The sequence below is a fragment of the Schistocerca cancellata genome, chromosome 11, assembly GCF_023864275.1.
Source record: "Schistocerca cancellata isolate TAMUIC-IGC-003103 chromosome 11, iqSchCanc2.1, whole genome shotgun sequence".
Taxonomy (NCBI): Eukaryota; Metazoa; Arthropoda; class Insecta; order Orthoptera; family Acrididae; genus Schistocerca; species Schistocerca cancellata.
This window is the reverse complement of record NC_064636.1, coordinates 63,811,688-63,837,109: the sequence shown is the minus strand read 5'-3', so window position 1 is coordinate 63,837,109 and position 25,422 is coordinate 63,811,688. Positions and strand designations below refer to the sequence as shown.

The 25,422-nt window shown below is 43.2% G+C and overlaps 1 protein-coding gene across 1 annotated transcript in view; it reads left to right on the top strand.

Annotated features, from left to right (window-relative positions):
- The window catches only part of LOC126108200 (uncharacterized), a 98,633-nt gene that overhangs the window by 41,198 nt on the left and 32,013 nt on the right, over positions 1–25,422 (top strand). The window contains exon 3 of the mRNA XM_049913438.1: positions 6,892–7,166. Coding sequence (XP_049769395.1) covers positions 6,892–7,166 — 275 coding nt within the window. The remainder of the gene's footprint in view (positions 1–6,891; positions 7,167–25,422) is intronic.

Here is a 25,422-nt window from a genome sequence, read left to right as displayed (position 1 = left end):
CAGCCATCTTGTTCTCACATCGGCCATTTGTCGATTTCACTGAGAGCACCGTACGGTGCTGCTCGGAACACAAGCGGCAGCTATCTGAACAACCACCAGGTTCCAGCCAGTGCACGCCACTATGTATTATTCCGTGTGCGTCTATCAATCCAGCATTTTTACTCTTAGTGCCCTACTGATTGCATTCACCACACTCGAAATTCGTATATGATTGCTTTGGGCCTAAAACCGCCCTCTGTCTGAACCTGGCCCCTAACACATTCGGTTTTTAGTTTTCAAAATCGTCTCTGTTTTGAAAATTGCATGGTATGAATCCTCTGCCACAGGACGCAAAATAGTCTCTTCCCCTGCCACAACCTCTCTGTATCATGTTTTTCCGTCTGCTCATTTTGATCATTGTTTTCTCGCAATCGGTTGTTATTATTTGGACGGTACTCATGATTTCCTTGACAGTGATCTTCGTCCTCTACCCTTTCTAAGTGTGCAGAAAACTACTGTGGCTACTTCCAGCATATCGTTTAGAATTCTCACGCAGTTTCTTCCAAAGTTCCCAAACAATTTCAGATTCGGTCCGTCTAGTTTTAAAGTGAATTAACTTGCAGTACCAGGATTCACAAAATGGTTTGCCTACCTCTAATGTCCCACAGCCTGGCCAGTATAAATTCGGGCCACAAATGGTCCTGTTTCTGTTCCGACCAATATATTTTGTAGTTCTTTCCGAAATCAAGGGGATGCCAACCATTGTACTTTTTGGCAGGGTCGAATTTTTCTTCTCCATCTAAAATTTTACTTTAAACTAATCTTTCAATAAAGTGGGTGGGCTTTGCCTGTATTTTTCTTTCAAATTCGCACATTTTGCCTTGGATTTGGGAAATTCTGTGTTCACACTTCTTTTCGCAAGTAACAATTTGTTTGAACAGTTCCCTGCCTGTTTCTGTCACAGACAGTTTAATCTGTGAAAATCCGGTGTTGTATTCCGTTTGTATTTCGGATTTAATACCGAATATTTTTTCGTCCACTTTGGTAATTACTAAAGAATCTATCTGATCTTGAATTTTTATTACTTCGGTGTCAAATCTTTCATTCATGTCATCGATTTGTCCTTGTACAATATTACCATTGATGACATTAATTTCACTTTTTAAGTTTCTGATTTCATTATTCACTGTGCCTACCCTTGAGTTGACCTCTTCAATTTGTTTGGTAAGATTACTGCTTTGCACTTGCATGTGTTGACTTTGCTCAGCAAGTTGATTATTAATGTTTCGGCCTTGTTCTGAAATGTGTGCACTAATATTGCTACTGTGCACTGCAAGTTGACTGTTAATGTTTGACTTTGTGCTGCAGTCTGGGCAGCCAACATTTTTAACATTTCTGTCATAGCAGGTGATTTTTCGCTTTTTTGTTCTGCTGCATTTTCGCATTCAAATCCTATTTCCCTTTTTACTTTTGGTGAGTCAAACATGTCCATTGCCTCATTCGCATAACCACTGTCTTCAATAATATTGTCTGTCTTATCTTGTTTGGTACGAGCAATATTCATAGCTTCCATTTGTTCATTTATGTCCAAGTGAAATTATATCCTGTCGGCATCTATGTGTGCGCTGTTTGAACTACTGTCAGCTGGCGCATTACGCCCACTCTCTTCTTGCTTGTCTGGATTCATTTTTAGTTTCTTGTCCATTTTAGTTAATATTACATTCAGATACCTTTCACTTTCAATCTTAGGTAACTTTCTGCTATTTACTCTTTCAAATTGGCTGCAAGTTCGTGCCGCTGGACGTTTTATGCTCACTTTACTTTTGTAAAACACGTAATACTGCAAAGCTTTGAAATCAATAACGTCCTGTCACGGGGGCCACATATAACATTAACTGCCTACTCGTGTGCTATCTATTTACCAAATTTGGTTTACTACACCCTATCCATTTGCACACTGAGACTGTCACAGACCTTATGAAAGAGCCCTTCCAACCATTCTAATGTCCTAAATATCTTGTGCAGATCAATCTCTGCTTATCCTTACCGTCGCGTTTCGGAGAGCTTTCTGATGTCTCACTAGCTGCAGATCTTCAACACAGACACTCCCACTCCTTTCTGTGCTGCCACTGGGAAACTGTGAGCCAGCGACCTCTCTTTCTGCTCTCCAGGCTTCGCAGACCAGGTTCAGTGGGAAGTCACTGACGATCTTCACTCAGTGACCGCATCACAGTCTGCTTTCATCTACTGGATGGATCATTACCTGCACAGAAGCCACCAAAATTGTTGGTCAGTAGGGTTAACTGGATGCTTTTCGTCCATCTGGCTGTGTCTGAAGACTGCAACAGTGTCAACGAATGGGTGGACCACATCACACGATAGATCCATCACACCACTGACTTATCAATCCTAAGGTCCTATTGCTTGTTGGACTGGTGAGTGTCGCTCAGCAATCCAGGATGGGCGTACAGTTAGCTCTTCAACGATTTACGTACATCCCAGCAGCAAACAATCTCACAGCCTATCAGGTCACGAGAGCCAATACTTGACACATCATTAAGGAGAGCAAGAAAACGGCGTACCAAGCGTTTCTGGACTTTGTCAACCATTCCACTTCTTCTACAAAAGTACTGGAACCGATTGAGGGTTTCTGGCAAACACAGTCGTCTACCAATAACACCAGTGCTGAAAAAGAAGTGTCTCCAAACTACAACCAGAAACATCACTCAAACTCTGGCAGATCATTTTGCAGCGACTACTGCTGATGCCAGCCTTCACAAGCTGTGAAGGGAAGACCCTCGAGCGAATAGTTAACCGTGGTTTGGTCTGGCTGTTAGAAACCAGGCAACTGCTTAGCCACTCTCAGTGTGGATTCTGGAGGTTTCGATCCAGTGTTGTCAACCTGACTCTACTAGAGGTGGCTATTCAGCAGGCCTTACTATGTAGACAGCAGTGTCTTGGCATATTCTCTGATATCGGTAAGGTGTACAACGCTATGTGGGGGCACAGTATTCTCGTGCAACTCCACGAATGGGGCTTTCATGGTCATCTCAGCATCTTCATATGGTCCCTCATGTGTAAGCTCTTTTTTAGGTCTTGAATTAGTAACACGATGTTGGAATGTTTTGAGCAAGGGAATGGTGTTCCTAGAGCAATGTTTTGAGTTTTAACCTCTTTTTTTAGCCATAAACAGTATCACATATACAGCAAGGAGTCCTGTACAGTGCTTCTTAACTGTGGACAATTTTGCTGTTTCATGTTCCTCCTCCAGAAGTGCTACGGCGACCCACCAGTTGCACTTAGAGTGCGGAAGTTAGGGAGGTGGGCTGCAAAGACAGGTTTTCAGTTTTCTGCAGATAAGAATTTTAATTATTCTCATTGTAATTTTAATGTACCTGACTTGCATGTGAGGGATCCAAGTCGACATTTTTAAGACTCAATCAAGTTTCTGGGCCTCAGTTTTAACTCCAAATTTTCGTGGTTGCCACACCTGTGAGACCTGAAAGCCAGAACCCGGAAGGCACTGAATATTGTAAAGTGCCTTAACCAAAGATCTAGGGGGTGAGACAGGGTGTGTCTGCTCCAGTTTTATAGGGCTGTTGCGTGTTCGTGGCTAGACTATGGATGCACAGTGTACAGGTCAGCGAGGTCTTTTTACCTGAAGATTATTGACGCATAAGGATATTAGGATGGCCCAGCCCCATACCCAGTCTCTGTGCTAAGGTTGGGAAACCGCCACTCACCATCTAGCGACACCTCCTCATGGTGAATCAGGCATGTAAGTTTCTTGTAGCTCCAACTTCATCTGCGTACCATACCATTGATCCTCCACATCTGGAATGCCTTTTCTCCATGAGCAACATGGACATCTGGACACTAGGTAGGGCATGTGCTGTAGTCACTTGGTGTGGAACAAGTGTAACCCCAAATCCAGTGTTTTAACAGTTTGCTACCCTGATTACTGTAGAGGTCCAGAGTAACTTTAGATTTAGTGTAGTATAGCAGATGTAGCACTCCAAAGGACTTTTTTAATGGTCACCAAACCTTTAGAACTGTAAATAATTACTATTAAAAACAGTCTTGATCACGATTTATTTAACAAGGTGACCGGTTTCGACCACTACTGTGGTCATCTTCAGACCATTGAGTAGGAACCCCTTTCTGTTGATTCTCCAACAGAAAGGGGTTCCTACTCAATGGTCTGAAGATGACCACAGTAGTGGTCGAAACCGGTCACCTTGTTAAATAAATCGTGATCATGACTGTTTTAATAGTAATTATTTACAAGACATTGATCACTGCTGTTCCTGTAATGCATTCAAAAGTAATACTTTAGAACTGTCTTTATGGACGGGTCGAAACCGGGGGTCTCTGTTGGTTGCACTATTGTTTTCTCTGATTGTATATTCGATGTCTGACTGCCTTGCAAGTTTTTTGTCTTTGATGCAGATTGACATGCGACCTTGCAGGCACTGTAGCAGACGAGATGTGCTTAAAGTGCTAAATTCCTTGTCTGCTCTGATTCGCTGAGTGTTCTTCACTCTCTACAACGTTTGTACCCAGTAGCTAAAGTAGTGCACAATATCCAGGACGTCCTCCTCCAACTACAACGGCAGGGGAAGGAGAAGTCAGTCTGCTGAGTGCCAGGGCATGTGGATATTGCTGGAAACGAAAGGGCAGGTCTAGCAAGCAGGGAGGCGTGCCGTGCTGCTGAGTTAGCGCGGCGTGCCATCCACCTGCCTGCTGTCTCCTGGCTTTTGGGTCGGTGGGAGGATGAGCGGCTCCCCAGTCGTCTTCACACAGGCCACAGCCCTGTGACACATGGCTTCTTGCTCCGCTGAGAACTCTATCCCTTGTGTAGTACTTATGGCATACAGATCATAGTGCGTCAGATTTTATCAGACTGTGTTTTATTCTCCGACCAGTGGGCAGCGACTGATTTGCTGATAGATCAGCCCTCCGTTTTAATTAACGTTCAAACGAATGTGATGAGAGTCTTAAGGTTTTGTAATTTGTCCACTATGTTTCCGAAAATTTTAGGGAGATGATTTTAACGTATTAATTGTGTGCCCAGCTGACCTATGTTTTTCGTATGTGGTCAGCCAATCAGATTCCCTAGCGCCACTTTTTTTAGCTCATCTGCTCTTTTATTTCCGTTTTAATCCCAGGTATAGCACCTTCCAACCTTTCTCCGTTGTCTTAACGGGTGCGAGACAGAGTGCTTGTGTGGTAAACGCGAGTGAGGTGGGAGAGATAGGATGAGCGTCACTTTAAAGGTTTCCTCCTCACTGTGTGATACCATTTTCTTAGTTTTATCCACATTTGTTTCTTTTAAAGTGAGTAAGGGTGCTGATAATCTCGCTGTTGACCGACTGTAAGCTCCAGACACACACACACACACACACACACACACACACACGCACACCTGCTGCAGTTACTGAGATTAGCGTTCACATATAGACAGATAAACGTGCCATGGTAATCGCATGGTTTTCACTCAGGCAAGGACTTTAATTTATCAAAGCTCAGGAAGTTTGCACTAAAAATTTACAGATAATATACAAAAACCTATTTCGTGAACATGTCTCTCTGTTAGTGGAAATTGGGCCAGAATCTCTACAGTAGAGCCTGAGATTAGGCTTCGCTTCAGACTCCAAAATGCGGCTGGAGACTATAAAAAAATAATACTTGTTGTTAACACTCTTGGGCGAGACACGGCAGGTCGCAACTCGTCGCTCCAAGCAGCAGTCAGATTCTTTATTCATTAACTTCGGCCTAAATCCTTTCATTTTCAAATATTTTTTAATGTGGTCATATGTTGGTGACCACAGTGTTTGAACTGAGCAACTCTTTTGCGAAAGGATTTCATTCCAGACTGCTCGGCCGGTTGAGGGAACACGCTTTCATCTGTATTTTTTACGTCCAGCACGCTACCAGTCTTCGATACAAAACCAGCTTATTGTGCTCAAACAAGCAGAGTTGTTTTATGAGTTGCACCATGGCAAATACTCTCATAATGTTTTTCGTTGTTTGCCCTCTCTGTGGACCTTCGTGCATCCATACACGTGCCACTAAACGCACCTCTACAGCGTAACTGTTTCAACACGAATTCAAAACTGCAATGGTGCTGTAGTGAAACAAAAGAGTATAGTAATTACACCAACGCTTTTCGTCAGCTTCAAAGGAGGGATACCAAGCAAACGAATGTATGTCCTCAATGATTGCACAAAGTCACCCACCATGTTAACCGAGAGCACTAATGCGCTGCTTCCTGGACTAGGGTAGGCGCGCCAGCTCCAGATCGAATCCGCCTGGTGGATTACCGACATGCGTCGGTGTGCCAGCCAGCCTGGATGTGGTTTTTAGGCGGTTTTCCACATCCCACTAGGTGAATACCGGGCAGTCCCCACGTCCCGCCTCCATTACACGACTCCCAGACATCTGAACACGTTCACACTATTCCATGGCTTTCACTAGACGCAGACAGCTGGGGTACACTAATTCCATCTTGGTGGGGGGGGGGGGGGGGGGGGTTATGGGGTGGGGATAGAAAGGGGATCTGGATGCCCTCTGCACTAACAGTGGCAAATCCATAGTAACAACGCCGACATTGCGTTGACGTGGGAGAAAGGCACAAGGAAATGATGAAAAGTTACTGTAGATAGTCAAGAGGGTTTTGGGGACTTCCTGGATTGTACATGAAAACGAATTGCTTACTCTTCTCTCGATTCAACTCTGGTATATATCTTTCCGAATACAAGAAAATTTGTTGACATTATTTATCATCGATGATGTAGTTAAAATACACCTGGTCTTATCGTCCAGAGGAGCCTCTTGGAGCAGATGTGTACATCTGCTTCTACATACATTTGGTGTGTGAGCACCAGTCAACTCGCAGTGATTCTTTTGCAGATGAGGAGTGGCAGAGGGAGGACAGAAGCAACGCCATGCTCTCCGTGGACACTGACTGCGTGCAGCTGTTGGCGAACGCCCTCGACCACCCCACGTGTCCGCTGGAAGACCTGCCACCGGAAACCAAAGACCTGCGCGAGCGGTGCCGCGTGCAGCTGTGGGACGACATGGTGCAGAGGTCGCCCCACGTACCCGTCACCAGCTACCTGGCCTACACGCAGAGGATAAACGTCAACCTCTGCCTGCTGGCCTGGATGACAGTCAACTCGTTCAGCGTTTGTCAGGACGTCCCGTTTAGTATGCTACAGTCCGTACATGATGCTCGCTGCTATTTCGACAGCCCTGGCGATCAGTCCTGTCTGCAGTCGAACGCTACAGACGCCATCTGCTCTGTTTCCAGAGCAATCCTGTTGCTGATGTGTGGCGATTTTTCTTTCCATAAGTCTTTCGATTTATGCGGCGTCAGTTTCTACACAAACGGATCGCACTTCACGACGTACAATTTAACGTGGGAAAGAGAGTTCTACAAAGGGTATGTGAGGCCAACAGAAAGGGCTCTTAAGTACAAAGACAGCTTGAACAGTGCCACCTTGAAATACAAAGATTTCAAAATCGACAGCTTAAAACCTTTAGAAATGTCATTTATAGCCATAAATATTATTTTCCGCTTTTTGACCACTGTTGTATACATGTGCCTGCCCCAGTTACGTAATGTCCCCGGAAAGATATTCTTGTCCATTCAGATCACGGGTATAACGCAGATCTTGTGTTCTGAGGTGATTTATCGTATGACAGGTGTCCCCGACCTATCTACGATGGTCCACATTGATAGTGCCCTCACTCTTCTAAGATGTATCTGGCTAAACTTATTCTGCTACCAAATGTACGCGTGTGTCCGTCATCTTAGGCTCCCTGACGACCTGCCACCTGCTGAAGCCAGAAGGGTATTCCGTGGTCAAGCGCTGTACGCACTGATACCCTGGACTGTGGTATGCACAGCAACTATTGCTTTCGAAAAGACGAGCAAATATTACCTGATGCACAGTCGGATAATATTCCTTGCGGGAATTTCTCTATCGATAACTTTCAATTTGGTTTGTCTTGGGTCGGTGGGATACATGTACTTACATGCTCGGAACTCCATGCGGCGACTCAAAATTTTTAGTAACGATAAATTTGCCTCTAAGAAACAATATGTTTTTATGTCAGTTAAGGGTGTTATTTTGAGCGGGATAGGTATAATTATTAGAATTGGGTTCCACCAGGCACAAGGCATAGCGCAGTTTGTGTATTACGTACACATAGCCACGATGGTGCAGGGACCACTGCAGTTCGTTTTCTTCATTTGTAATGGAACGACGCTGCCTCTGCTCAGGAACAGAGTGCTGTCGTGGTGGAATCCGGATATCATCCGCCCAGGACAGGAGCTCTGTTCGACAGCCGAGAGAAATCTGGAAAGGAGGGGAAATGAACGGTCTCTCCTTGCGCAATCCTCGTTGTAAGTTACATGGCTATTGTTTCCAAAGGGCTGTCTTGACTGTAGACAGGACTAAAGCCACCGACCAGTCATAGTGATTGAATCTAGCTGATAAGATAAAATTAACTCCGACTGCTAACGCAACACCAGTGTCGTATTTTTCTCACTTGTTCTTATTATTAATTATAAATGCCTATTTCTACATGTCTGTGTTTGTCTAGTTAATTTAATGAATTGACATTAAGTAACTACTATTAAAATGTAATTTGCTAGAAGATAATAAGAATTTCTTGCTCTATTTCTTCCAACCCACCCTGTGATGACATGTTAACTTGGTCTCCGAAATTTTCACAAAAACATTTTGTTACCCATAGCATATGATAAAAACGAAAATAATGCAAGAATTTCTTGCATATGAAAAAATATTTCAACCACTGGATAGTGAAGGGAACAGAATATACTCTTGCAATGTCTTTACAGGAATATTTGCCCTTTCCATTGATTCCTACAAAGGTTTAAAAAGATGTCAAGGTTACCCTTCTTATTTTGCAAATAACTGCAGAACTGTGCTTCGTCTTTTGTCTCACTCTAGATCGCTCAACCCAAAATTCTGTCTCCGACTAGTACTAGGAATTTTTTAATGACAATTTTACATGACTTTCACCTTTGGCAACGCTTCTTATATTTGAAAATTATTCCGTTGTACCATATTAAATTCCAGCTTGATACGAAATTTTTTTTTGCGAATTTATTTATTTATCTACATTGTTCCATGACAGTATTTATTTCTTAGGAAATATGCAAGTCTTAAATAAGAATTGTATGTGTGTATTATGTGCATGTTCAGTACTGTGCCACGAAAAATTAATGTCATTGTCAAACCAGAGGAGCAGGAAGATGGAGATAACTCAACTGTGTGGAAGAACAGGTAATGGTGTTCGTCGCGCTGATTAGTGTTCTGATTGGTCAGAGGGGCACAAAATGTTATAGTATGAGACAGGAACAAACAAGTGTCGTTGTGACATGTTGTTTGAAGTGAATGCATAGTGTTAAAGGACAATTCCACAAGACACAGGAATAAGAGCAGTTGTTGTACAGGATGTTGACATACTGATTGAAAAATACGGTAAGGTATTAAAGAAAACGTTAAAAATTAATGTATATACGGCGTAGCACTTGTAAAGAAGAAACCATGTTGTTTAAAAGTGTATTTTTACAATTAATGTAGTGGAAGGGAAAAAAATGTGTCAGAAGTTAATGTGAAAGAACATATGTCTGGCAGGAGTTATACAGTAAGGGCGTAGTACCTCGAATTTAGTGTGATTTGTAATCAACAGATGATGGCCAATTTGTTCGAATAAAAACAGAGTGAGCGAACAGTGTAAATGAAACCGATCCCTGTGTGAATTTAATATACACTCCTACTGAGCATCACTGCCACAGACGGTATTACATAGAGTCATTTTTGCAGAAACTGTCAAGTTACAGCGAACCTTAACGGTGAATTTCATGGAGGAAGGATTGCTATTTTGGAACTAGAGGTTACAGCATCCCTCGCCATCTTCGTATGACACGAGGTAGGTGTGACATGCAGCTCAGCCTACCTGCATACCTATTTGATCACATGCACCCTCACTCACTCTCATACACACACACACACACACACACACAGGTGCGCGCGCGCGCGAGCACGCTGCAGAATCGAAACAAAGTGATGAACTCCTTCCGTCGTTTCTTCGGAACCCCCGCAGCGTCGCGAAAACACAATCGCGGTTTGCCCCGCGTCAGCCGGCCGGAGTGGCCGAGCGGTTCTAGGCGCTCCAGTCTAGAACCGCGAGACCGCTACTGTCGCAGGTTCGAATCCTGCCTCGGGCATGGTTGTGTGTGATGTCCTTAGGTTAGTTAGGTTTAAGTAGTTCTAAGTTATAGGGGAGTGATGACCTCAGATGTTAAGTCCCCGCGTCAAACACATCACGTGACGCTCTACTCCGCGTGTTTAGTTGCAAGCAGTTTACTGGCGGAACCGGATAAATTTCCTACACTAGTAAAACCGCCCGCTCTAAATTTGACGTCGTCATCTTCGCTTTGATCAGCGAGGCATAGTTAAGCTTCACCAATCTAAGTCCAGCACCGGCAGTTACCAGCACTGTTAGTACACTGAGGAGCCAAAGAAACCTGTATACCTGCCTAACATCGTGTAGGGCCCCCGCGAGCACGCAGAAGTGCCGCAAGGCGACGTGGCGTGGACTCGACTAATGTCTGAAGTAGTGCTGGAGGGAATTGACGCCATGAATCCTGCAGGGCTGTCCATAAATCCGTGAGAGTACGAGGGGTGGAGATCTCTTGTGAACAGCACGTTACATCCCAGATCTGCTCAATAATGTTCATATATGGGGAGTTTGGTGGCCAGCGGAAGTCTTTAAACTCAGAAAAGTGTTTCTGGAGCCAGTCTGTAGCAATTCTGGACGTGTGGGGTGTCACATTGTCTTGCTGGATTTACAAAAGTCCGTCGGAATGCACGATGGACATGAATGGATGCAGGTGATCGGCCAGGATAGTTGCATACGTGTCAGCTGTCAGAGTCGTATCTAGATGTGTCAGGGCTCCCATACCACTCTAGCTGCACTCCATTACAGAGCCTCCACCCGCTTGAACAGTCCCCTGCTGACGTGCAGGATCCATGGATTCATGAGGTTGTCTCGATACCGATTCACGGTCAACCGCTCGATACAATATGAGACGAGACTCGTCGGACCAGACAAAATGTTTCCAGTCATCAACAGCCCAATGTCGGTGCTGACGCCCAGGCGAGGCGTAAAGCTCTGTGTCGTGCAGTCATCAAGGGTACAGGAGTGGGCGTTCGCCTTAGAGAGCCTATATGGATTATGTTCCGTTGAATGGTTCACACACTGAAACTTGTTTATGGCCCAGCATTGAAATCTGCAGCAATCTGCGGAACGGTTGCACTTCTGTCACGTTGAACGATTCTCTTCAGTCGTCGTTGGTCGCGTTCTTGCAGGATCTTTTTCTGGCCGTTGCGATGTCAGTGATTTGATGTTTTAGCGGATTCCTGATATTCACAGTACACTCGTGAAATCTTCGTACGGGAAAGTCCCCAGTTCATCGCTACCTCGGAAATGCTGTATTTTTCTTTTTTTTCTTTTTTCTTGGCGTTTCAGTGTAGTAACGTTACTACAATCGAGTAAGGTTCCAAGATCAGACCGCAGAACTGGGGAGATAACCATCTAAGTTGAATAAATGACCTTGCATTGGCTGCATGCAATATACAAAACAAAGCCAGCAGGGAAACGGTGACTTAGAAAACATCGCTCTCAGATCTGCACGGGAAAAGTTCAGTTTATGCATGTGAATTCACCCTAGCCACGTCCGTCTCTTTTTACCTAACCACTACTTCCAGCTACCTAAGCAGTTACCAAAAATGTCCAAGTTTCCTCTGAGCTCACCGACAATAACGCTCCTGTCTACAGGAAACCATACAGGCTTCCAGAACACCTACAGCCAATAACGGAAGAATTCCTCCATCAGCAATTGTCTGAGGGAACTGTTCCCAAAAATGTTGTCGAATGGTACAGATTATGCTGTGACTACAGATACCTCAACACAAGGACTATCACTGGTGCACATCCAACATTCAATGCAAAAGAAATTTTGGACAACTTGGGTCAGTGTAAATACATTTTTACGATGGACTTAAGAGCGGTCCAGAACATCCACACAGGGAACAACAGGGCCGCGCGGGGTAGCCGCACTGTCTAGGGCTCCTTGCCACAACTCGCGCGGCTCCCCCCGCCAGAGGTTCGAGACCTCCCCCGGACATGTGAGTGTTTGTTGTCCTTAACGTAAGTTAGTTTCAGTTAGATCAAGTAGTGTGTAAGCCGAGGGACCGATGACCCCAGCAGTTTGGTCCCATGGGAACTTACTACAAATTTCCAAATCACAGGAAAGTATGTCAGAGGCAATAGACGCCCAGCACACGGGAACGCACTTTCTAATACTTTGTCGTAACTCGGTTAATCGCGGAGGATCACTCCCTCCAGAACACCGATGTAGTAATCATGTCAAACACAAACTGCGCCTCAGTGGGACCCACGACATAGCACATCCATCCCAAGAGAACTGACAGCCGACTTGCCGATTTCGCGAACTCTGAACTTCTCCACGATAACATCCAGCACACAGCCCATTCAGCCTGTCGGAATAAGGAGCTGACTGGAAGGCACATCACTGGCCACTCCTGCTGCTGCTTGCTGCCTCTCCTGTAAGGCGATTCCTTCTGGCAGGACGTTCAGAACCTTACCTGCAGCGGCGGTCGTGTGGGAATTACCCTCCCAGTAAGCCCATCAAGTAGGCTACCACTGACCCACCTAAGACGATTGGCGAAAATCCCCTCCAACAAGCAGCAGTAAATTGGTTCAAACGACGAGAAAGGCGAATAAGCTGGCACACATGGATAGCCACAAATGATTGTGTGCACCTAGAGTCTAGAAACATTAATATTGTCAACCAGTACACATACACAACTCTAAAAAACGTTTACATCACCTCGGTTCCGAGAGTTCCGGAACCTGTACAGAAAATTGGAATACAGATCAACATAAACATCATTTCCGCCCTTTTTATTGCTCATGAAAATCACATATTGCATGTTGTACCACCATACATCGAGACCTTGAGAGGTGGTTGTCCAGATTACTGTACACACCGGTACCTCTAATACCCGGAAGCACGTCCTCTTTCATTGATGCATGCCCGTATTCGTCGTGGCATACTATCCACAAGTTCTTCAAGGCACTGTAGGTTCATACTGTCCCACTCCTCAACGGCGATTCGACGTAGATCCCTCAAAGTGGTTGGAGGGTGATGCCATCCATAAACAACCCTTTTAAATCTGTCCCAGACATGTGAGACCTTATCTTTTCTCGGCGAATTGAATGTTCAAGTAACTTATGGGTTTGCTGTCTGGTGACGTCGTCGACCACCGCCGATATTTCGACAGGAACACACCTTGCCATTCTCAAGGCACAACTGCAAGGAGGAAGCAATGTGCAAGGGAATTTAATACCTCGGTTCACAGGGGAGAAACAAGGAAGATACCACACACAGAGCAAGTCGGCCGGTGTGGCCGAGCGGTTCTAGGCGCTACGGTCTGGAACCGCGAGACCGCTACGGTCGCAGGTTCAAATCCTGCCTCGGGCATGGATGTGTGTGATCTCCTTAGGTTAGTTAGGCTTTAGTAGCTCTAGGTTCTAGGGCTACATTACCCGTGGTCTAGGGGTCAGAAGGTTAGCAGCCCTCTGTAATAAAAAAAACTGAGTTAATCGATCAACAACGAACTTAAACGGATGTCTTACGACGTCCGCCTCAAGCAGATTCAACGAACAAAATGAGATTAAAAAAAAGGGGGTAGCGTCTTTGATTCATAATCAAAACGTCTTCGGTCCCGGGTTCGATCCCTGCCACTGCCTAAATTTTTATAAATATTCAGCATTGGCGGCCGAAGATTTTCGGCATAACAAGTCAGCCTCATTCAGCCAACGGCCTTGTCAAAGAGGACGGATGATCGGATAGAGGTTCAGGGCACTCTCTTGTCCTAGGGATGGGAAATTGCCCCTAAAGGCGGAAGAATCAGCAATGATCAACGACATGAGTATGCAGAAGGTAATGGAAACCACTGCATTAAAGACACGTAACGTGTATCCACAGGACATGTGGCCTGTAATTGAAGTGTCATGATGATCTCTCCATCGGCAAAAGATTCCGGAATAGTCCCCCATTCGGATCTCCGGGAGGGGACTGCCAAGGGGGAGGTTACCATGAGAAAAAGGCTGAATAATCAACGAAAGGATAACGTTCTAAGAGTCGGGGCGTGGAATGTCAGAAGCTTGAACGTGGTAGGGAGACTAGAAAATCTGAAAAGGGAAATGCAAAGGCTCAATCTAGATATAGTAGGGGTCAGTGAAGTGAAGTGGAAGGAAGACAAGGATTTCTGGTCAGATGAGTATCGGGTAATATCAACAGTAGCATAAAATGGTATAACAGGTGTGGGATTCGTTATGAATAGGAAGGTAGGGCAGAGGGTGTGTTACTGTGAACAGTTCAGTGACCGGGTTGCTCTAATCAGAATCGACAGCAGACCAACACCGACAACGACAGTTCAGGTATACATGCCGACGTCGCAAGCTGAAGATGAACAGATAGAGAAAGTGTATGGGGATATTGAAAGGGTAATGCAGTATGTAAACGGGGACGAAAAGCTAATAGTCATGCGCGACTGGAATGCAGTTGTAGGGGAAGGAGTAGAAGAAAAGGTTACAGGAGAATATGGGCTTGGGACAAGGAATGAAAGAGGAGAAAGACTAATTTAGTTCTGTAACAAGATTCAGCTAATAATAGCGAATACCCTGTTCAAGATTCACAAGAGGAGGAGGTATACTTGGAAAAGGCCGGGAGATACGGGAAGATTTCAATTAGATTACATCATGGTCAGACAGAGATTCCGAAATCAGATACTGGATTGTAAGGCGTACCCAGGAGCAGATATAGACTCAGATCACAATATAGCAGTGATGAAGAGTAGGCTGGAGTTCAAGACATTAGTCAGGAAGAATCAATACGCAAAGAAGTGGGATACGGAAGTACTAAGGAATGACGAGATACGTTTGAAGTTTTCTAACGCTATAGATAGAGCAATAAGGAATAGCGCTGTAGGCAGTACAGTTGAAGAGGAATGGACATCTCTAAAAAGGGCCGTCACTGAAGTTGGGAAGGAAAACATAGGTACAAAGAAGGTAGCTGCGAAGAAACCATGGGTAACAGAAGAAATACATCAGTTGATTGATGAAAGGAGGAAGTACAAACATGTTTCGGGAAAATCAGGAATACAGAAATACAAGTCGCTGAGGAATGAAATAAATAGGAAGTGCAGGGAAGCTAAGACGAAATGGCTGCAGGAAAAATGTGAAGACATCGAAAAAGATACGATTGTCGGAAGGACAGACTCAGCATACAGGAAAGTCAAAACAACCTTTGGTGACATTAAAAGCAACGGTGGTAACATTAAGAGTGCAACGGGAATTCCACTGTTAAATGCAGAGGAGAGAGCAGATAGGTGGAAAGAATACACTGAAAGCCTCTATGAGGGTGAAGATTTGTCTGATGTGATAGAAGAAGAAACAGGAATCGATTTAGAAGAGATAGGGGATCCAGTATTAGAATCGGAATTTAAAAGAGCTTTGAAGGACTTACGGTCAAATAAGGCAGAAGGGATAGATAACATTCCATCAGAATTTCTAAAATCATTGGGGGAAGTGGCAACAAAACGACTATTCACGTTGGTGTGTAGAATATATGAGTCTGGCGACCTACCATCTGACTTTCGGAGAAGCATCATCCACACAATTCCGAAGATGGCAAGAGCTGACAAGTGCGAGAAATATCGCACAATCAGCTTAACAGCTCATGCATCGAAGCTGCTTACAAGAATAATATACAGAAGAATGGAAAAGAAAATTGAGAATGCTCTAGGTGACGATCAGTTTGGCTTTAGGAAAAGTAAAGGGACGAGAGAGGCAATTCTGACGTTACGGCTAATAATGGAAGCAAGGCTAAAGAAAAATCAACAAACTTTCGTAGGATTTGTCGACCTGGAAAAAGCGTTCGACAATATTAAATTGTGCAAGCTGTTCGAGATTCTGAAAAAAGTAGGGGTAAGCTATAGGGAGAGACGGGTCACATACAATATGTACAACAACCAAGAGGGAACAATAAGAGTGGACGATCAAGAACGAAGCGCTCGTATTAACAAGGGTGTAAGACAAGGCTGTAGCCTTTCGCCCCTACTCTTCAATCTGTACATCGACGACGAGGAAGCAATGATGGAAATAAAAGAAAGGCCCAGGAGTGGAATTAAAATACAAGGTGAAAGGATATCAATGATACGATTCGCTGATGACATTGCTATCCTGAGGGAATGTGAAGAAGAATTAAATGATCTGCTGAACGGAATGAACAGTCTAATTAGTACACAGTATGGTTTGAGAGTAAATCGGAGAAAGACGAAGGTAATGAGAAGTAGTAGAAATGAGAACAGCGAGAAACTTAACATCAGGATTGATGGTCACGAAGTCAATGAAGTTAAGGTTCTGCTACCTAGGCAGTAAAATAACCAATGACGGACGGAGCAATGAGGACATCAAAAGCAGACTCGCTATGGCAAAAAAGGCATTTCTGGCCAAGAGAAGTCTACTAATATCAAATACCGGCCTTAATTTGAGGAAGAAATTTCTGAGGATGTACGTCTGGAGTACAGCATTGTATGGTAGTGAAACATGGACTGTGGGAAAACCGGAACAGAAGAGAATCGAAGCATTTGAGATGTGGTGCTATAGACGAATGTTGAAAGTTAGGTGGACTGATAAGATAAGCAGTGAGGAGGTTCTACGCAGAATCGGAGAGGAAAGGAATATGTAGAAAACACTGATAAGGAGAAGGCAGGATGAAAGGACATCTGCTAAGACTTCCATGGTACTAGAGGGAGCTGAAGAGGGCAAAAACTGTAGATGAAGACAGAGATTGGAATACGTCAAGCAAATAATTGAGGACGTAGGTTGCAAGTGCTACTCTGAGATGAAGAGGTTAGCACAGGAAAGGAATTCGTGGCGGGCCGCATCAAACCAGTCAGTAGACTGATGACCAAAAAAAAAAAAAAAGTTCTAGTGGACTGATGACCTCAGCAGTTAAGTCCCATAGTGCTCACAGCTATTGTATTAGTGACTGGCGATTGTTTGCAGAGTTACACCGTAATTATCGGTTAGTGAGGAGTTTTTAGAGTAAGTCTTTTGATGTGGAAAAGAATGGCTTCCATCGCGTCCTAAAATCAGTGAAACGAAAAGAAGATTGTCAAATGCTTGTACACGTCGAGATTCATTTTCAGTTGAAACCGCTGTTGTCTGCTTTGGATTATGAAAGAGATTTGAAAAGAACTGTTGAACATTTCTTCGAATGGCTGTTCCACTTCTGAATCTGCCCTCCACCGGTGCTGATTTAGGGCATAGTAATGAGCGTAATAGTGAGGGAAACGTCTGGACACAAAACCGAAGCTAATGTGAAGAAGTAGAAAATATCGTACAGGAAAATGCGAAGAGATTACCGACTACCAAAGAGATTACTGCTAGCCAAAACATTAACCACGAGAACAAACGCAATGCGTGCTTAAGCGCCAAAAAATAACAAATTATGCATGAACCGATGTAGTACTCAGTTCTTTAGAAAATCAAAATTACAATCTCACCGCTGTTACTTAAAGGAAATAGGAATCGCGGGATCACTGGTGATGGACAAGCTTGTGATTGCTTTAGAATTTTAGTTTGACTCTAAACAGACTTTATTATATAAACTTCAATTCGGACATTTGTCCTCTTACTGATGCTATATACAAATCTTCACTTTAATTGAATTACATTAACATGAATAAGAGTCATATTTTGCGTCTGCAACCAAAATCATAGATAGTGGGCAAGGTGAATAATCAATAATAAACAATCGTTCTTGTTTAACCATATCTCAAAGACTGGTAACACTATACACTTCCAACCCAAAGTTATACGGCCACATAATACCACAACATCATTAACAGAACAAAGATCATAAAGATTAATAAAACTGAACTGCCCACATAAAGGTCCACAGTGAAACATGCTTATACTAAAAATGCAAAATGGGCCAACCAAGGTCGCAAAACTGCCACACAGGAATAATAACAAGGTGCACATTCCTTAAAGATACTCACATGATTAACGTAAGTGTCAGATAAGAATGACTGGTAATAACTAAACCAGAAAATTTCGTAGCAAACAGATCGTGAAATGAAAATGTCTCACCTCGTAATGTAACTGCTTGGAAACGCAGTGCTTGCTGCTGTCCGTGCGCCAGTTGCAAATTTCTCCCTACAGTTGCTGAGAGCTTACTGCCAATGCTCCAGACAGCAAGTAAACTATTTTATAGACATAACTGGGTGAGGCACTCCTTTAAATAAAAATGACTTGGACCGAGGACGTTGACCATGCTCTTAGGTGAAATATGCATTTAACAAACAGTTTTTACATTATCTGACATATTATTAGTTGTCTGAAATTCATGTTACAACGCGCATTAACATCGACAAAGGGCAACATTGATATCAAACGCTCACCCTCACAACATCATCATCATCATCATCATTTAAGACTGATTATGCCTTTCAGCGTTCAGTCTGAAGCATAGCCCCCCTTATAAAATTCCTCCATGATCCCCTATTCAGTGCTAACATTGGTGCCTCTTCTGATGTTAAACCTATTACTTCAAAATCATTCTTAACCGAATCCAGGTACCTTCTCCTTGGTCCGCCCCGACTCCTCCTACCCTCTACTGCTGAAACCACGCGTCTCTTGGGTAACCTTGCTTCTCCCATGCGTGTAACATGACCCCACCATCTAAGCCTGTTTGCCCTGACTGCTACATCTATAGAGTTCATTCCCAGTTTTTCTTTGATTTCCTCATTGTGGACACCCTCCTGCCATTGTTCCCATCTACTAGTACCTGCAACCATCCTAGCTACTTTCATATCCGTAACCTCAACCTTGTTGATAAGGTAACCTGAATCCACCCAGCTTTCGCTCCCATACAACAAAGTTGGTCGAAAGATTGAACGGTGCACAGATAACTTAGTCTTGGTACTGACTTCCTTCTTGCAGAAGAGAGTCGATCGTAGCTGAGCGCTCACTGCATTAGCTTTGCTACACCTCGCTTCCAGTTCTTTCACTATGTTGCCATCCTGTGAGAATATGCATCCTAAGTACTTGAAACCGTCCACCTGTTCTAACTTTGTTCCTCCTATTTGGCACTCAATCCGTTTATATTTCTTTCCCACTGACATTACTTTCGTTTCGGAGATGCTAATCTTCATACCATAGTCCTTACATTTCTGATATAGCTCAGAAATATTACTCTGCAAACTTTCAATCGAATCTGCCATCACAACTAAGTCATCCGCATATGCAAGACTGCTTATTTTGTGTTCACATATCTTGATCTTACCCAGCCAGTCTATTGTTTTCAACATGTGATCCATAAATAATATGAACAACAGTGGAGACAGTTTGCAGCCTTGTCTTGCCCCTGAAACTACTCTGAACCATGAACTCAGTTTACCGTCAACTCTAACTGCTGCCTGACTATCCATGTAAAGACCTTTAATTGCTTGCAAAAGTTTGCCTCCTATTCCATAATCTCGTAGAACAGACAATAACTTCCTCCTAGGAAACCGGTCATATGCCTTTTCTAGATCTATAAAGCATAGATACAATTCTCTGTTCCACTCATAACACTTCTCCATTATTTGCCGCAAGCTAAAGATCTGGTCCTGATAACCTCTAAGAGGCCTGAACCCCCACTGATTTTCATCGAATTGGTCCTCAACTAATACTCGCACTTTCCTTTCAACAATACCTGAGAAGATTTTACCCACAATGCTGATTAAAGAGATACCTCTGTAGTTGTTACAATCTTTTCTGTTTCCATGTTTAAAGATTGGTGTGATTACTGCTTTTGTCCAGTCTGATGGAACCTGTCCCGACTCCCAGGCCATTTCAATTATCCTGTGTAGCCATTTAAGACCTGACATTCCACTGTGTTTGATGAGTTCCGACTTAATTTCATCCACCCCAGCCGCTTTATTGCATTGCAATCTATTGACCATTTTCTCCACTTCCTCAAATGTGATCATATTTCCATCATCATTCCTATCCCATTCTACCTCGAAATCTGAAACATTACTGATCGTATTTTCACCTACATTGAGCAGCTATTCAAAATATTCCCTCCATCTGCCCAAGGCATCCACAGGATTCACCAACAGGTTTCCTGACCTGTCCAAAATACTTGTCATTTCCTTCTTACCTCCCTTTCGAAGAATGCTAATTACCCTCCAGAATGGTTTTGCAGCAGCTTGACCCATAGTCTCCAACCTGCTTCCAAAGTCTTCCCAAGATTTCTTCTTGGATGCTGCAATTATCTGTTTGGCTTTGTTTCTTTCTTCAAGATAACTTTCTCTGTCTACCTGAGTTATAGTAGGTAGCCATTTTTGATACGCCTTCTTTTTCCTTTTACAGGCTGCCTTGACTGTGTCATTCCACCAAGTTGTTTGCTTCGTCCTACTTTTACACACTACTGTTCCAAGACATTCTTTAGCCACTTCTAGTACTGTGTCCCTGTACCTTGTTCATTCCTTTTCCAATGACTGTAATTGACTACATTCAACTATCTGGTACCTTTCTGAGATCGCTGTTATGTACTTGTGCCTGATTTCCTTATCCTGAAGTTTCTCCACTCTTATCCTCCTACAAATGGACCTGACCTCCTGCACTTTCGGCCTCACAATCCCAATTTCACTGCAGATTAAATAATGATCAGTGTCATGAAAGAATCCCCTGAATACACGTGTGTCCCTCACAGCATTCCTGAATTCCTGATCTGTTATTATATAGTCAATGACAGATCTGGTTCCCCTGCTTTCCCACATATACCGGTGAATGTTCTTATGTTTAAAAAAGGAGTTTGTGATTACTAAGCCCATACTGGCACAGAAATCCGAGAGTTGTTTCCCGTTCCTGTTGGCCTCCATATCCTCTCCAAATTTACCCATAACCTTTTCATACCCTTCTGTTCGATTTCCAATCCTGGCATTAAAATCACCCATGAGCAGAACACTGTCCTTGTCCTTTAACAACTACATCACTGAGTGCCTCATAAAAACTATCCATCTTATCTTGATCTGTCCCTTCACAATGCGAATATACTGACACAATCCTAATTTTCTTGCTAGACCCTGTCAAATCTACCCACATCAGTCATTCATTTACATACCTTACTGTTACTACGCTGGGTTCCATTTCTTTCCTGATGTAAAGCCCTACACCCCATTGTGCTATTCCTGCTTTGACTCCTGACGGGTAGACCTTGTATTCTCCCACTTCTTCTTTCTCACCCCTTACCCGAATGTCACTAACAGTTAAAACGTCCAGCCCCATCTTACTTGCAGCCTCTGCCAGCTCTACCTTCTTCCCAGAGTAGCCCCCATTGATATTAATAAGTCCCCATCTCATTACCATTTGTTTGCCAAGTCGTATCTTGTGAGTCCCTGGTTTGTCAGGGTGGGACACCATCACCTCCAAAGGTCCGAGGCATTTTGCTCTGATTGTTGCCAGCATCATATTTAAAGTACCAGGGAAGCAGGTTGCTAGCCTTACTTGCCCCGAGTCCCATTGAGTTTTACCCCTAACGGTTGAGAGACTAACCCGTGGATTTGGCAGTCTTTGACGTATGAGCACAAAGGTGACCACAACTCAGAATATGTCCGAGATGCCCAGCCTTATTCCAAAGTAACTGGTATCCCGACTGTCGGGGCCACTTACTTGGCCACTCATACGTTGCCCGTGGTTCATGAACTAGGACATGACTACAGGAAACCACACCATGAACCACTCACTCTCACAAATGTTAGAAAAATAATTAATAGACATGAAAAATCCCTTGCAGTGAAAATTAAACCCTCTTTAATGAAAAATCTCAATTTCCTTGATATGGCTGTCTAATCGAACAATGAATGTAGCTACGCACGACTGCAGTGCCACAAAATAAAAAAAATGTTACCTTCATTCCCCTTCATACTCTTTTCTAATACCCTTGCATCTCACTTCATTCTACATCATTGATCGAATCTTTCTCCACTGTTTCACAGCATTCAGACACAAATCACTTTACTTAAACACAGGTGCACTTAACTTCACGTCTACACTGCCCAGAGTCCCCTGCTCGCCGTCTAACACACAACTGCCCTCCTAACGCTGGAACTCCTGCGCCCTCGCTCCCCAGCAGCGATGACAAAAACGAGCACACCTTCCAGCGCCACAGTTGCTCTGAGCAAAGACGGCGAGCGAATAGTAAGCGATTCAGAAGTGTCTCTTAGCGTCTGAGACATACGTATTACGTACAAAATCCAGATGTGCAAATAACAGACTCCCAGTAGACCTGTTCAGTGACAGGTTTGTTCTCCTGCTCTTTCTGGGCAGGTTAAGCTGTGTATTCTGGCTGCCACCTTTTACTCTGCCACCTGCTGGGCGTAGTTCCAAATAAAGATGACCTGAAAAACTGGCACTGAGATGCAGTCAATGAGAACTTCCTTCTTTCATTCGTAAGTAATTACATTTGACTAACGATTTCAATATTATATTCTGCAACTTCGAATGCTGTCTACAGACTCCTATATGAAATGTATCATTGGGTTAACGAGCGTCTTATGGGTGACGCCATTTACTCCGCTGTCGACTACGTTTTATTTTCAATGGGAACATGCCCTGCTTCAGAGGAGGCTTTTAAATGTAGGCAAACGACTACTTCCGTCTAGCATTGGATAAGTAATAACATCTGGTTGGCGATTTTTAATAATACATTCTGCTACGTCAAAGGCTATCTACATATTCCTATTTGGAATGTAATAACACGGTTCTTCTCCTCTACTTCATCAAATCAGGTTAACGAGCGTGTTTTGGTTGCTACCATTCACCCTGCCATTGACTGGATGTTTCCTTTAAAGGGAAGCTCATGGCTTTGAAATGTAAAGAAATGATTATGTCTTTTTTCATTTGAAAAGTAATTACAACCTATTAACATTTTAAACATTACATTATGCTGCTTGAAATGTTGTCTACAGATTCCCATGTGAAATGAAGTAGTAGGGCTATTCTCCTGCTCTTTATCAGCATGTTAACGGACATCTTTTGGTTTACTCTGCCGATGACTGCATTTCATCTGCAAGTGGAAGATGCACTATTCGAAAACTGGCTTTGAGAAGTAGGGAACATGAGTACCTCTTACTTTCATCTGATATGTAATTACATCTGGCAACTACCTGAAACATTACATTCTGCTACTTCAAATATATCTGAGCATTGTACATGAAATACGGTAATAGGGGTGTTCTCCAGTCTTCTATCAGCAGGTCATTGAACATCCTATGAGTGCTGCCATTTACTCTGTCGATTACTGTAATTTATCTGCAAGCGGAGAATGCCTCACATGAAAGCCGGCTTTGGAACATAGGAAACAGCAAAGTAAATGCAAATATAAGTGCAAATCCCAAGTCATAAGATATGAAAAGACAAATAGGCTGTCCGGTTGTAATCCAGATCACAGTGTGTGTTGTCTGTAAAGCTGTGTATGTGTGTCCTATTCATAGAATTCTGTGCAAGTTACAAAATCAGGGAAAATCGAACATTATGAAACAATAAATAAAGTAGGCTGTGGTCATAAAAATCACACAGTAAAAAAATTCTCAGTGTAGATACGTTGTCTATAAAGCTGTGTGAGTGTGTCCTGTTCGTGATATTCTTTGATATTCATAATGTGGTTGAAAGGGTACAGTACCGCCCGACATTGAAAATAGGTACAACATACTTTATTATTTTTGTCAGAAAAACACATTTTTTTTGTAAAATAACTCAATTTCAATTAATACAGCGAAGCCGGATACCAGTGTGGGAAAGAATGACAATTTATTTATTTAATTGATCACATGTGCACTCACACAAAGTAAATCCCTACATCCAGTTTGGTGAGATCTGTGAAATGAATGAATGTATGGTCATCTGCTAACCGCAGATAGTGAATGTGAATATATTATCATCTTTGAGACGATCCTTTGGCCACCTTTGGTGGGACAAAGAGATGAAATTTACCTGAGCTTTGAGCGCCTGAAATGTGGCTGACCAATACGGTAGCAAGGTGCTCCCCCACTTCGACAGAGGTGCGAGAGAACCTGAAGAACGGTCATGTTTCAGCACTCTGCCGCTGGATATTGTGCTGTTAAAACCTGTCTTAGTTGTAAAGACAAAAGAGTGGAGACATGGTATGCATGTGGAATATTTAAGAGTAGTCTGAAATAATAATTTCTCTATTTCAGGAACTTTTGTGGGGAGAATGAAATGTCAGGCAGGTAATATTAATGGGATCGTAGTAATCTTCGGAAGTGACCAACAGTCACAATGAAACCACGTGTAGCAATAAGTTGAAATACTTCCATGTGCTTAAGTTAAGCTGAATTACTAGCGTGTGTACTATAAGTTGAAATAGCGTGTGCAGGACTTGAAATTAGAGGCGAGTACTTCCACGTGGTGAGTACTGTGTGAGTCTCAATCTGTGTATGAGACAAAGGATAAAGAGAGGTACTCGTACATGGTATCAGTTGAGGACTCGTGTGTGTGATGAATATGTTCTTAATATTACTTTGCGAGATATGTTTCCGTGTGACGCTTGATTAAAACTCTGAGAGAGAAGCAAGGTGAGTCGGCCGTCTATCCAGCAACACCACTTGGCTTGCATTGCACAGGAAGACGTGCATATATCTCCAGAGTTCATAGTAGGAAAGTAGAATTACGGGCAGTGTCGTGTGAAACTGGGATAAATATTAATTGAAGTGGGAAAGCTGAAAGTGATAATATTGTGACTATTCCCTGTGCAGTATTTCATATTGTAGTGTGGTGTATGTCATGTAATTTGGGTATGTGTGGTTTGCATGGGAGAGTAGCGAGGTAGTTTCAAAAGATTAGTGGGCTGTGCGTGTTCCTTTTGTACTGCTCGGTCTGGAGGAAAGTTTCGTGATGATGATTGTGAGAGTCGAAGGGTGAGATATAATAAAAGATCCACCATCCCATCCAGAAAGTGCACTGTAGCGTTAAATAATTACGAGACCATAAGGTAGAGAATCACCAATGTAAAGCCATGCCCACTGGGCGGAATTTCTCATGTGTTATTGTTGTAGGTTATAGAATTTGTGTGTTTAGGTTATAGAATTTATCGGAATAAATAAGATAGTGAAAAGAAAAAGATTGGTGGACGTTTCCTTCGAATTGCATGTTGTCATGATGTCCCGAATTTATAATGTGTGCGCCATTCATATTCAGTGCGGTGGCCACGTGTTGATAAAAACCGTTAAATAAAAG